This window comes from Salvelinus alpinus, chromosome 32 (assembly GCF_045679555.1).
Source record: "Salvelinus alpinus chromosome 32, SLU_Salpinus.1, whole genome shotgun sequence".
In the NCBI taxonomy this organism is placed as follows: Eukaryota; Metazoa; Chordata; class Actinopteri; order Salmoniformes; family Salmonidae; genus Salvelinus; species Salvelinus alpinus.
Genome location: NC_092117.1, coordinates 15,503,579 through 15,518,108, shown reverse-complemented (window position 1 = coordinate 15,518,108; position 14,530 = coordinate 15,503,579). Strand labels below are relative to the sequence as shown.

Sequence of the window (14,530 nt, the reverse complement as noted above, 5' to 3'; positions counted from 1 at the left end):
GAGGATAGATACACAACATTGTAGTTATTCCACAATACTAATGTAAGTGACAGTGAAAAGGAGAGCCTGTACAAAATATAAATATTCCAAAACATGTTTTCAACAAGACACTAAAGTAATACTACCAAAATGTGGCAACACAATTAACTTTCTGTCCTGAATAGAAATATTACTGAGTACCACTCTATTTTCAAGCATAGTTGTGCTTGTAATCGTAAGGACTAGGGAGTTTTTCAGGATTAAAAAAAAACCAGTGGATGTAAACACAGGCAAAATCCTAGAAACACAAGCCCAAATCTACACGAGTTTATCAAGAAGTCGGTGAATGTTCACTGTAACTGAGTTACAGTTATGACTTAAATCTACATGTCTTGTCTAGCAATGATCAACAACCAATTTTGACAGCTTGAAAAATGGGGAAATGTTGCACAATCCAGGTGTGGAAAGCTCTTAACCCTTGTTCACACTGCAGGCCTTAATGCTCAAATCAGTTTTGTTTTTGGAATACTGACTGTCTAGACAAGTTAAAAGTGACCAAATCGGATGTGTGTGTGTTCAGACAGCAGTCATTTGCTGACATGGCTATGCTAGTTGTCATAGTAACAACGGGTGTGTGAGCAGTGGTGTAGGCTGATTGGTGGTGGTGCTCGTGCTTCCCATCACTCAGAAGTTATATAGCAAGCTAAGGTGACGATGCCTGCCACGGATGTTTCCCAGTTGCTTTGAATGTTCAAAATCATAGTGTAAGAACACTTAAAGCCTCAAAGGATAAGATGATCCCACTTTTAAATCTAAACTCAGCAAAAAAAAGAAACGTCTCTTTTTCAGGACCCTGGTCTTTCAACGATAATTTGTAAAAATCCAAATAACTTCACAGATCTTCATTGTAAAGGGTTTAAACACTGTTTCCCATGCTTGTTCAATGAACCATAAATAATTAATGAACATGCACCTGTGGAACGGTCATTAAGACGCTTACAGACGGTAGGCAATTAAGGTCACAGTTATGAAAACTTAGGACACTAAAGAGGCCTTTCTACTGACTCTGCAAAACACCAAAAGAAAGATGCCCAGGGTCCCTGCTCATCTGTGTGAACGTGCCTTAGGCATGCTGCAAGGAGGCATGAGGACTGCAAATGTGGCCAGGGCAATAAATTGCAATGTCCGTACTGTGAGACACCTAAGACAGGGAGACAGGACGGACCGCTGTTCGTCCTCGCAGTGGCAGACCACATGTAACAACAGCTGCACAGGATCGGTACATCCGAACATCACACCTGCAGGACAGGTACAGGATGGCAACAACTGCCTGAGTTACACCAGGAAAGCACAATCCCTCCATCAGTGGTCAGACTGTCCGCAACAGGCTGAGAGAGGTTGGACTGAGGGCTTGTAGGCCTGTTGTAAGGCCTCATCCTGACATGACCCTCCAGCATGACAATGCCACCAGCCATACTGCTCGTTCTGTGCGTGATTTCCTGCAAGACAGGAATGTCAGTGTTCTGCCATGGCCAGCGAAGAGCCTGGATCTCAATCCCATTGAGCACGTCTGGGACCTGTTGGATCAGAGGGTGAGGGCTAGGGCCAGTCCCCCCAGAAATGTCCGGGAACTTGCAGGTGCCTTGGTGGAAGACTGGGGTGACATCTCACCTCAAGAACGGGCAAATCTGGTGCAGTCCATGAGGAGGAGATGCACTGCAGTACTTAATGCAGCTGGTGGCCACACCAGATACTGACTGTTACTTTTGATTTTGACCCCCCTTTGTTCAGGGACACATTATTCTGTTAGTCACATGTCTGTGGAACTTGTTCAGTTTATGTCTTGTTGAATCTTATGTTCATACAAATATTTACACATGTTACGTTTGCTGAAAATAAATGCAGTTGACAGTGAGAGGACATTTCTTTTTTAGAACCACCTAAGAAGGTGGTTTGAAATGTGGCTTGAAATATCCGATTCCATGTGCTTTTTGGCTGTTCAGCATGAAGGAAAAAGATTTGAATTGGATGTACAAAAAAAACTGCCAATGTGAACATGGCTTTAAAGACTTACCCAGAAAGACTCTGGGTAATTGTTGCCCAAGGTGCTTTTACAAAGTATTGACTCGGGTGTGAATACTTATTTAATTAAATGAGATTTCTGTATTTCATTTTCAATACATTTTCAATATTTTCTAAAAACATGTTTTCACTGTCATTATGGAGTGAGAATTGAGAAAAAATGTGGTTATCCATTTTGAATGCAGGCTGTAAGAACAAAATGTGGTATAAGTACAGGGGTATGAATTTCCTGCAATTCTACACATTTTGTCGTAGGATGGAGAAAAATGTTTTCAGTTTTTAATATGATATGAGTGACACTGATTAACCTTGATTACTACAAGTTTAGATAGCTGGCCACTAGACTCACTTACCAATCTAAAAAATGTTAGCTGACATGGGTTAATTATTTATTTTATTTAACTAGGCAAGTAAGTTAAGAACAAATTCTTATTTACAATGACGGCCTAGGAACAGGGGCAGAATGACAGATTTTTACCTTGTCAGCTCAGGGATTTGATCTAGCAACCTTTTGGTTACTGGCCCAATGCTCTAACCACTAAGCGACCTGCCGCCCCCAAATTGAGTGCCTATCAGTGAATGACGAGAAAAACTGTTGACTCACAACCAAATTTCAAAATTGCACCTTGTGTATTCTACTTCGGAACAAGTTGAGACCCAGACGGAGTTCCCCCTTTAAAAAAAATGATGTTTTGGGAAATTGATCCGAGAGCCTTCAAAAGGGGGATGCGGGCTTGCAGCCAGTTTCCCATCCCTGCTCTACGCAGTGGTGTGTATTCATGGTTGCCAAGGGAAGCCAGGCTTCCCCCCAAAAATGATTAATGTATCTTTAGTCTCTGTGTTTCATACTTTTCCTTCAATTTGCAAGAGGCTGAATGCATCTCACAGGAGAAAGCATCCGAGCGAGTGAAACAGCGCCTCTCTCTCTACGTGTAGTCCATCTGATTCTGTCTAGTCCAAACAAGTATGACATTAATGCTACCGGCGGCCGCAAAGGCAAGGGAAGCCAGCGAGCATCGGGCCTCCCTTGACAAAAATGTATTTTACAAATTTGCCAATCAACATTGAGCTAAACTGAGCGAGCTCAACTGTGATTGGTCCTGGCGCACCAAAGTGTCAAGGGAAGCCAGCTTGTATTTGGCGTCACTCTTATCAAATCCCATTGAGAGCATACGTCATTGACAAAAAAAAACTTGAATTGTTGCATCTCGTGTTGTCCTCCGGTGGTTAGCCAGCTAGCTAAAATTGGCCCTTTCCAAAAATAGCCATGGATGGAGATATGCATTTAGACTTGTGGTTTTATTTCATTCTCTGTACTGGCCAATGATTATAGCAGCGATTCTGATCCAACCATTAATTCATACCTTGTTGTGCCCCTGGCCTGAGAGGATGGAAGTTCAATATGTAGCTAGATGTAGAAGGCTAATGTTAACTAGCTAACGTTGCCCATGAATGGAAGTTAGGCGAGTGAGCAAGCATTTTAGCCAGGACAACAAAAAATAAAAAGCCTGTAGTGTATGACAGAGTGATAGACCGTTTCGTCAACATGAGAGTATGACGTTTGAGTCAACATGGTGAATCAACATGTTTTTCTACTTTCACGAACACGCATGCACACACACAGAAATCAGAACCATGGACAGCCACATATTTAACTTGGACTAAAAAAATTGGGAATCTTTTAGTTGTCACTGTATTAAGACTAAACTGAGGTGATGATGTTGAAATGTTGAAGTTGAAATGGTGCTGGCATAGTGGAGGCAGCTCCTGTCTGCGACTTAAGTAACGCAATATGCTTTGTGGACTTCACTTGGAAAGAGGTTGATATCGGGTTTTATGATAAAACAAAAAGGTGTGAATTTATCCTGCCGTTGTCTCGGGCTTTAGGCCTATACCGTATAGCATGGTCACAAGGCAAATTAATTAACAGGATGTATAGAGCAAACAACGCAATTATCACAACACAGGTTGTAAATATGGCTTGGCTTCCCCAGTGATTTTACCAACGCACCGCTACTGGCCCTGTGTCTAGGACACTGGGGTATATAATACGAACGATCTAGAAAGGGGTATGGGCATTGAACGCAATTGCGTAACCCCCTCCTGTCTGCGATAAACGGATCAGCATCTCGTCACAGTCTCATTCAGCACCGGACTTGACTCATTCGTTTGTGCAGGTAGGCAATATTTTCCAATAACTACGCATGTGATACATTGTTTCAAATCTAATGCTGTAAATGGCGAATGACTGAATGTTTATATTTTCAATTTGCCATTATATTGTTGTGCATAACGTTTGTGGGCGTGTGAATATTGCATTGTTGTTGGAAGCCAACAGTCGACTGCTAATGCGCATAGATAGGCCATATTCGAGTAAGCGTAGGCGATGAGAGAACATGGCGGCAGAGGCAGGAGGACGGTTTGGAAATCCTGCTAAATCCTTTAGACTTCATCAGAATTATCCGGTCGCGCTGCTAATTGTAGCACCTACTCCCCGTATACCAGTCACCTGTTTTTAAATAGGCTACATGGACAGCAAAGTCAAATGAACAGTGGTGGGGGGGAACTATTGCAAAGAAAAATAAACTATTGCAAAGCTACCAGAATTTTAATTTAGAAATAGCAGTCAGTTCTGGTTATATCTGGTATCAGCTCCCAGTGCACCTAGATAAGCATGCAGAACCAGGCTACTGTAACCATTTCCATACATTGCTCACCTAATGAAATGGTCTGTCATAAATATAAACAACCTAGTGTGTTGATCAATTTTGCAATTGGAAAATGAGGTGAATTTGTGGTGTTTCTGTCATTGTCATGCAAGTCAATGAAAAGGAATCGACACTACTGTCCTAGTAAAACTGGCATTTATTCAAATGTCATTTGTGTTATGGTGTTATTCCCCAGCATTTAACCTGTGCATTCCACTGCAGTAGTCTGGCTTCAGAAATGGCTTCTGCACTTTCAATGCCAAGGCTCATGACAAAATGGAGGGTTGTCTGAGGTTACAGTTAGCAAGTTGATATGCAATAGGGAGGATATTCAGTGACATAAGAGCTGATTGTCTCAGTGTCTCACTGCTGAGCAGTGGCAGGTAGCCTAGCGGTTATAGTGTTGGGTGAGTATGCCTGAGCCGAGGTGAAAAATCAGTTGATGTGCCCTCGAGCAAGGCACTTAACCCTAATTTGCTCCAAGATCACTGTACTACGTCTGACCCTGTTAAACAACATTTCACTGCACCCATCTGGTGTGGCAATACAATTTTTTTGGGGGGTGGCTGAGGAAAGGAGGGATAACTAGCTAGAAACTAACTGTGTCTTGAGCTTGATGCAGTTCTGTTCCCACTGACAGTTTGCTAACATTAAATGATTGCTGATTGGTCTCGTGGTGCCATTTATGTGAAATTGTTTTTGTGTGTAAACTGTTTGTCCTTAGAAGCTATGCTGAGGCAGTAGCTGCTGGGGCTGTTATGGATTGGGAAGTCAGCTGTAGTGTCCTTGTCCATGGTGCTGTAATTCACTGTATTCCCTTGCGGAGTCTTTGCCCAGGAAATCATTTCAGATCCATAGACCGTGCTGCTCTTTTCCACCTGCAGACTCTCTCACTGTCACTTTAACCAGTCAGCTATGGGCAAGGAGAAGCTCCACATCAACATTGTGGTGATCGGCCACGTGGACTCTGGCAAGTCCACCACCACTGGCCACCTGATCTACAAGTGCGGTGGCATTGACAAGAGGACCATCGAAAAGTTTGAGAAGGAGGCTGCTGAGGTAAGTAAGAGTTGGTACTGTACTTTGCAAACATCTAATGATAGTCCGTTCTTCTGTTGGCCAACGTGTTATAAAAAGGCTCTGTACACTGCTGTTATTGTATTAACCAATAATCTTCATAGGCTACCTAAAGATTGACACTTATATTGCCATATCTTGTCTAATTTGACAATCCATCTTGCCAATAGAATTCACTACCATTGACTTCTCCTCAGAAACGTCATATAACCAGTGACGTGTGTGTTTTTTTCTCAGATGGGGAAGGGCTCCTTTAAGTATGCCTGGGTGCTGGACAAGCTGAAGGCAGAGAGGGAGCGTGGCATCACCATTGACATCTCACTGTGGAAATTTGAGACCAGCAAGTACTACGTCACCATTATCGACGCCCCCGGACACAGGGACTTCATCAAGAACATGATCACTGGAACATCCCAGGTCTGAATCACAATGGCACAGTCCTTCCTTACACACAGACACCTACCTGCCAGGTCTTCATTCAAGTGCCTGGAAGTCTATTATTAAACTTGCAACTTTGGTTTTCCAGGCTAGCTTATAGCTGTACTATAACCACAGGCAATTTGCGGACTCAAAGTGCCATCTTAGTTGCATAGGACTTTTGAAAAATAATTGTATTTATTAATCACATGTTCTGGTGTTTACAGGCAGACTGTGCCGTGCTGATTGTGGCAGCCGGCGTGGGTGAATTCGAGGCCGGCATCTCAAAGAACGGTCAGACCCGCGAGCACGCCCTCCTGGCCTACACCTTGGGGGTCAAGCAGCTGATCGTGGGCATCAACAAGATGGACTCCACTGAGCCCAACTACAGCCAGAAGCGTTATGAGGAGATTGTGAAGGAAGTCAGCACCTACATCAAGAAGATTGGCTACAACCCGGATACGGTAGCCTTTGTTCCCATCTCTGGCTGGAACGGAGACAACATGCTGGAGGCCAGTCCTAATGTACGTAAGCAAGAAGCTAAAGGGCATTTATTGTTTATATTTATACTAGGATAGCATTGCAGCCACAGTGAGCGGACTATGAGTATATGTAATATAATCTAGCGGTGTGCCGATCTCGTCATACACGTAAACATATCCGTTTTATCACTTGATACCCGTAAAACCAGGAAGTGCGCTTTAAATGCTGCTAATTAAATGCTGGTAAAGCCTATACCTCAAGTGCACATTACTGGGCATTGTTATGTTCCTTCACTCATTCATACACATTGTTCAAAGGTAAACGACCCGGACAGATAAATGCTCATTAGGGCCATTTACTTAGTCCTATTCAATTATCAACAAAATAAGTTAATAAATACCATAATGCATGGCTGGCTACTACTGCATGCATTTATTCCAGACACAGATTTAGAGAAAGCTAGGCTAATTTGCTTGCCCCTTATATTGCTTCACAGCAGAACTTCTCTCCTGACACTTATGCCACAACATTTGTACAATTAAAATATCAACATTGGTAATTTCATTTTCGAATAATCTGTCACTCGGTAAACAAGCCTGGGCCAGAATAAATAATAGCAAGAAGCATGGGCTTGGATCACGACATAAGATGTCAACAATGGAATAATTATACTGGCAGACAAAGTAGGACTACTAAACAACGCCAAGTAGACAGAATATATGGCCTTAAAAAAGTCTACGGAAAATAACTAGATTGTTGTTCAATCACTAGCTACGGATTCATACATGATGTTTGGAGAAGGGGAGACTTGTGCCCCGAGAAGAGTGACTGTTAGTGAAACAGCCGTGCATGGCTGGGTCAATTAGAGCAGACGGAGAGCGGCTTGTTCTAATCCAATTGTTGCAGAAGGCTCAACAAATAGTCCGCCAGTTTCTTTACAGACAGAAGAACTAGTCAATAGTTTGGAGCACACAGAGCTTCACACTGTTTTAGTGAAAGAAAGATGCGTGATGGCAGCTGAAAATAAAACATGTCCGATCACTGATAATTACAAAACAAATACTTGTCAATCGTATTATGAAAATTCTCCATATCCGGTATGATACTAGTTTTATCCGATTATTCGGCACACCCCTAATATAATCTGCTCTCCGCTTTAATTTGAAGAAAGTAAGTCAATGAAAAATGTGCAGCACGGTACACTTTATAACTTTGACCTACTGCTCACTCGGGTCTCCTGCATCCTCAGATGACCTGGTTTAAGGGATGGAAGATCACCAGGAAGGATGGCAGTTCGTCCGGGACCACCCTGCTGGAAGCTCTGGATGCTATTCAGCCCCCGTCCCGCCCCACCGACAAGCCCCTCCGCCTACCCCTGCAGGATGTCTACAAGATTGGAGGTGAGCATGATACATTCTAGGGATGTAACGATTCACAGATATGCATCGGTCCCTGATTCAAATGTTTAAGATACAAGTGCATTGGTCTGCGTACCCCGAACTGAAGCATGCATTGGTCCGAAAATGTATTAAAACTTAACAAAATCGCTGGTTCAGTTATATAAAAACTAAATTCTACCTTCCGAAAATACCTCATCTATTGTGACAACTGATGTGTCGGCTCCTTCTGTGTCAAACTGCATACAACTTTGCTGACACTGCAAAATACTAATTAATCATTATGGGGGGAATTCCAACACGAGCTAAGCGCCCGTAAATGGAACGTAATTCCCTTTGTATGCACTTCTCTCTCTACGCGTATTCTGACCTTGAATTTAAGCATTATTAACCCACTATTCGTTTGGGGTGCAGATTTTTTTTTAAAGTTTGACATCTCAGCCAGCAGTGGTTCTTCCTTTAAAAGTTACGAGTTTATGCTGCGATTGTTTGTGGTAGATGGTGGCATTCTGTCATTGCACCACACTATCACAAGGGGGAGTTAGAACCCTGATCTATCGGTAGGTCTAAACTGTGGCATTTTCAGTCAGAGTCTCTCCTCTGGCACTAGAGTCCTGCATCAGGCCACAACAACTGTCGGTGGTCCTGGAGTTAAGAGAGAACTTGGATAAATACAAATGGGGGAATTTCACTTGACATGTAGACTGACGATTTTCCCCAAAAATAGGCACAGTGAGCTTTTGGTTTCTCTCCTTCTGAAAACAGAAATAATTCTAAATAACTAACTGGCTTTATTTACAAATTAGTAAGAATGTCTCACCCCATGTTCAAGAATGTCCTTTTATCCTTTATTCAGATTACTACAATCGCTCACTTTTGGTTATTTGAAATGAAATCAACAAAATATAATACTTTTTTTAAACAAAGTGATTATTATTATTAACCCTACATTAGAATGATATAAAAGCCCCTTAGGTATTCTCACAGATCAGATTTGCCCTAATGAAAAATGCCCCTTAGGCATTCTCACAGATCAGATTTGCCCTAATGAAAAATGCCCCTTAGGTATTCTCACAGATCAGATTTGCCCTAATGAAAAATGCCCCTTAGGCATTCTCACAGATCAGATTTGCCCTAATGAAAAATGCCCCTTAGGTATTCTCACAGATCAGATTTGCCCTAATGAAAAATGCCCCTTAGGTATTCTCACAGATCAGATTTGCACTAATGAAAAATGCCCCTTAGGTATTCTCACAGATCAGATTTGCCCTAATGAAAAATGCCCCTTAGGTATTCTCACAGATCAGATTTGCCCTAATGAAGAATGCCCCTTAGATATTCATTTAGAATCCTCTAAATTAAATTGGCGGAGAGTCAGGCGGCATTGGCGGAGTTGAAGAGGGCGAGGAACAAGATGGGAGTCACAATCTATACCAGGCAAACATGCAGATGATTATTTCAACTACATTTTAGTTGCAACAAGTTCGATCGGGTTTAAATCAGGAGACCTACATGTAGAGATGAAAAAAATATTTCTAGATCTACTGTAGGCTATTAGCAGGACAATAGACACGATATGGTCCCAAAAATACCTCTGACATAGGGTCCAGCATGTCTCTTGATGATGCTCGGGTTGATTCCGGTGTAAGTTATCTGGCCCAATTGTATTACTTGGGGCTCGGGTCTATTTATGGCTACTCTCTGGCCAGGGGCTGCTTTATATAATTAACATTTCATTATTTATTTATTTTCTGTGATAAAAAAAATAAAATGAACATTTAAATTAAATTCTTTAAGAGCCCTGTTTTAGTATTTTAGTATTTTGATACTGTGCAAGGAAATTGATCAGCGTTAAAAACTGGATGGGGTCCCGAGTGGCGCAGCGGTCTAAGACACTGCGTTGCAGTGCAAACTGCATTGCTACAGATGCTGGTTCGATACCCGTGCTGGCTGTGACCGGGATACCCATGAGGCGATGCACAATTGGCCAGTGTCGTTTGGGTTAGGGGAGGGTTTGGCCGGCCAGCGGGCTTTTAGTTTCTCTCCCTCTAAAAACAGGAAGAGAAAACAAATGTAGCAAGCTGTGAATTCGGCAAACAACGTTTCTAGGATGAGCTAATAGCAGGACAATAGACTCAACCTTTACAAAGTCTAATAGCTCAGCTACTGTAGGTGTGAACCCCCCCCCCACCCACTGGCAATGTATTAAGTACTCTAAAGGTTTACATTTATAACTCTAAACCTCATGCAACCGCAAAATGTCAGATCAGGCATATATTGTACAGTATTTATGCTTTCCTTAATAAAATAAGGATAAAAATACTCTTTCAAAAATGCAGATGTTTATTTCAACTATCAGCAGGACAATAGGGAATAAATATCACTGAATGACATGGACTGGTCTTGATTAATCAATCAGATTTTTATTTAGAAATGTTAGGATCATTTTTTGCTCTTCACTCGCAGTCACTTAGTAGCCTAGGCCTACTCCCGACCGGTCAACACAAGTTTCTTCAGCGGTCTTCTGACTGTGATTAGAGTGATGTTGATTGCCTTTGCCGATCGCTCATCATCTTCAACCATCAGTGAGTCCATCTTACCGAGTCCACCAAATGCATTGTTTTAAGTACTCTAAAACCCAATTTGCCCCAACAAAAAAATGCATCAACCCCTACAAATATATAAATTTATTATTAACCCTGCATTATAATTGTAATGCAGATGTTTATTTCGTTATGGATCCATAATGAATTACTATGTGAATAAATATCATTGAATGACGTGGTCAACTATTTCATCACCGCTTCACACTCATGGCTTTATTTTCACTGAATCTCTGTTTGGCTATTGGTTAGCCTGCAATTAGGGTGTGGAAATGTTAGGATTATTTTGCTCTTAGTACAGTAGCCTACTCCCGACTGGTCACGTTGTACAGCGTCCTGAGGGTTTCGGTTGAAGTTTTTCTTCTTCTTGGAGCAGAAGCAGGTATAAATATACAAATCATCCAACAAGGTGCTGGACCAGGCTCAAACAAAATAATAAACTAGTCAGATTAATATAAAAAACTGAAGATCAGTCTGACTAGCCCCTAGGGCTCAGAACAACCCTAACTAACCCCTGCAGAGACAGGTGGCAATCTTCCTTCCCATAAAGCTCTACATCTGAGCATTTATAACCTGGCAGAGACCAGGTGACAGGAAACACTTGTAATTGAAAGGACTTTGTCAAACGAAGCCAAGAAACACTTTGCAAAGTAAACAACTACAATAACAGTTTAGATACTATAACCTGTACAATACAGAATTATCTAGAATACTTTTAAAGAGCTGGACTAGGGAAGAAACTCTTTTCCCCAATTAGTAATGGAGTGTCCCTTAATGAGCAGACAATAATGACCTGTGCACTTGGAGGCCACGCCCCTCCACATGCTACAATACAGCTCAAACATTTGTAAGTACTGCTTGGTAAATAATGACTGGTAAATAGTACTGCCTTAGACTAGCAACATAACTAATAAACAATCTGATTTACTTCATGTCTTCAGTCATTTCTAGTCAATGTTTAGAAATGATTTAGTATAGATCAAACACAGGTGACACTCAACCAAAATTATTATTTGGTGAGGTGACCTAGCAATTATATTAGTGTATACTGTTGAATGGGATTAGTGAGGAAGCACAGTTAGCTTTCACAATTCATGAATACTTTACTAACCCTTGCCATAATATGGACTTGGTCTTTTACCATATAGGGCTATCTTCTGTATACCACCCCTACCTTACACAACACAATTGGTTGGCTCAAACTCATTAAGGAAAGAAATTCCACAAATGAACTCTTAACAAGGCACACCTGTTAATTGAAATGCATTCCAGGTGACGACCTCAAAGCTGGTTGAGAGAATGCCAAGAGTGTGCAAAGCTGTCAAAAGGCAAAGGGTGGCTACTTTGAAGAACCTCAAATATTAAATATATTTTGATTACTACATGATTCCATATGTGTTATTTCATAGTGTTGATGTCTTCACTGGGCCCAGCTCATGAGCTCCATCAGCAGCAGATTTCATTTAGAATGGAAAATCTAGTGTTTATGCATCAAACTGAATCGCACCGAATCGTTTTAAACTAAAACGTATCGTTCCTGTATCGTATCAGAGCCCATGTATCTAGATATGTATCGTCTTGAAAGGGAAAGATGCACATCCCTAATAGATCCCTTCCTCATCCTCTCTCCACCTTCACTTTCTTATCCGCTCTCCCTCAGGTATTGGCACAGTGCCTGTGGGGCGTGTGGAGACGGGCATGATCAAGCCAGGCATGGTGGTGACCTTTGCCCCTGTTAATGTGACCACTGAGGTGAAGTCTGTGGAGATGCACCACGAGGCCCTGACCGAAGCAATGCCCGGAGACAACGTGGGCTTCAATGTCAAGAATGTGTCTGTCAAGGACATTCGCCGTGGCAACGTGGCCGGAGACAGCAAGAACGACCCCCCAATGGAGGCAGCAGTCTTCACTGCTCAGGTGGGCAGGACTAGATACACACTCACAGCTACTGTAGAGGTGTAAAAACCATAGAACCAAAAGACATACAACTAAAAACGATGTTCAACTATGATACACAGTAGTGATCACATGGGTAAAAATATTGGTGGTGATGATACAGCTTGGCAGTTACTATTAATATCCCATCTATTCCTTTCCTCATTCATTCTGCTCTTCTCTCACATATCTATTTGTGGCACAGTGTGATGAGCTGTGGGGAACAAGTTTTGGCAGTAAAGAGGCCAACATCTAAAATCAGTGCTGATACAGGTGCTGACAGAACAACCATGTTGACTGTCTGATATCTCCTCTAGGTGATCATCCTGAACCACCCGGGGCAGATCAGTGCTGGCTATGCCCCAGTGCTGGACTGCCACACTGCCCACATCGCCTGCAAGTTTGCTGAGCTCAAGGAGAAGATTGACCGTCGCTCGGGCAAGAAGCTGGAGGACAACCCAAAGGCTCTGAAGTCTGGAGACGCCGCCATTGTGGACATGGTCCCGGGAAAGCCCATGTGTGTGGAGAGCTTCTCAGAGTACCCTCCACTGGGTGAGTACTGTTGGGTAGCATAACTCTTGGGCCTGGTTGGAATTCTTTGAAAATGATTCCAGTCTCCCTTGAAGTTACCTTGGATCTGACATCCTCTCTCTGCAGGTCGTTTTGCAGTGCGTGACATGCGCCAGACTGTGGCAGTCGGGGTGATCAAGGGTGTTGAGAAGAAAGCCCCCTCCACTGGTAAGGTCACCAAGTCTGCCCAAAAGGCCCAGAAGACCAAATGAATGTTGTGCTGTGCTGCTGACTCAAGAGTCACCCATAGCAGGACAGTAGTCACCCAACTCCACCCCCCTATCGGCTGCTGCAACTCCATAGTCAAAGACTGGTTAATAATCACAATGCATCGCAAAAGTATCAGAAGGAAAGAAACAAATATTAAGCCTAGTCCTTAAGACAGCGTTTGTTCCCCCTCTCATTTCAAAGTGGTTAGATTCATGTGTATTTATTTACGTTGTAATAGCACATTGCTAGTTTTAAACGTGTACTGTTAAATATGTGAATGACCATGTTCCCCATGTGTGAGATATTGTAACCATAGAGGGGCGTGTAAACTGCCACCCCCTTCCTCTCTGTACTGCAGTTAGAAGTCACTCTTCACGTGGTCTGTTGTCTTGCTTTTAGTGTTTGTTTGTAAACTACCTGGTGCTTTATAGTAGCCTTTGGTAATAACTTAACCCTTACAAGTAGAAAATCATTTCTCTAAAGTGTATGTTGTGTTATAGCTTTAAAGTAAAAAATTATATTGTCTTACTCTAGGCACACTGAGTATACCAATTGTTGACTCTCCAAGCACTTTTAATTGGCGTTTTGCTATCTTTGCACTGGACAACTTTTAATTGGCAGAAGCTGTTGCACCTTGCTCTGTTCGAGATGGCACAAGACTCATGACATTAAAGATAATTTAACCAACCAGAATGTCTCAACCCTTTTTCGATTGAATGATTGAAGTGAATCATTAAATTGTTCTAAGCTGTGCGTTCTATTTCATCGATAACTGAGGAGAAATCTTATACTGTTTAACTGGGTTTGCGTTGTCATTTGCCATTGTGTAGTAAACTAGTTAATTAATGAGGGCCAGGAAAAGTACAAGTTACATACAGTATCTATCGTTGTATCGGGGGGGGGGCAGGTAGCCTAGTGGTTAGTGTTGGGCCAGTAACCAAAAGGTTGCTAGATCGAATCCCCGAGCTGACAAGGTAAAATCTGTAGTTCTGCCCCAGCACAAGGCAGTTAACCCACTGTTCCTAGGCCAAATAAAATAAAAATGCAAGTCCTTGATGGAAGATGCGGA

At 42.2% G+C, this 14,530-nt stretch overlaps 1 protein-coding gene across 1 annotated transcript; it reads left to right on the top strand.

The window, feature by feature from the left end:
- Positions 1-4,100: 4,100 nt before the first annotated feature.
- On the top strand, positions 4,101-14,148 carry eef1a1a (eukaryotic translation elongation factor 1 alpha 1a). Its single transcript, XM_071379672.1, has 8 exons — positions 4,101-4,238; positions 5,654-5,828; positions 6,084-6,263; positions 6,491-6,787; positions 7,996-8,146; positions 12,407-12,663; positions 12,999-13,233; positions 13,339-14,148. The coding sequence occupies exons 2-8, from the start codon at positions 5,685-5,687 to the stop codon at positions 13,461-13,463; spliced, it is 1,389 nt and encodes a 462-aa protein (XP_071235773.1). The 5' UTR covers positions 4,101-4,238; positions 5,654-5,684; the 3' UTR covers positions 13,464-14,148.
- Positions 14,149-14,530: the final 382 nt, after the last annotated feature.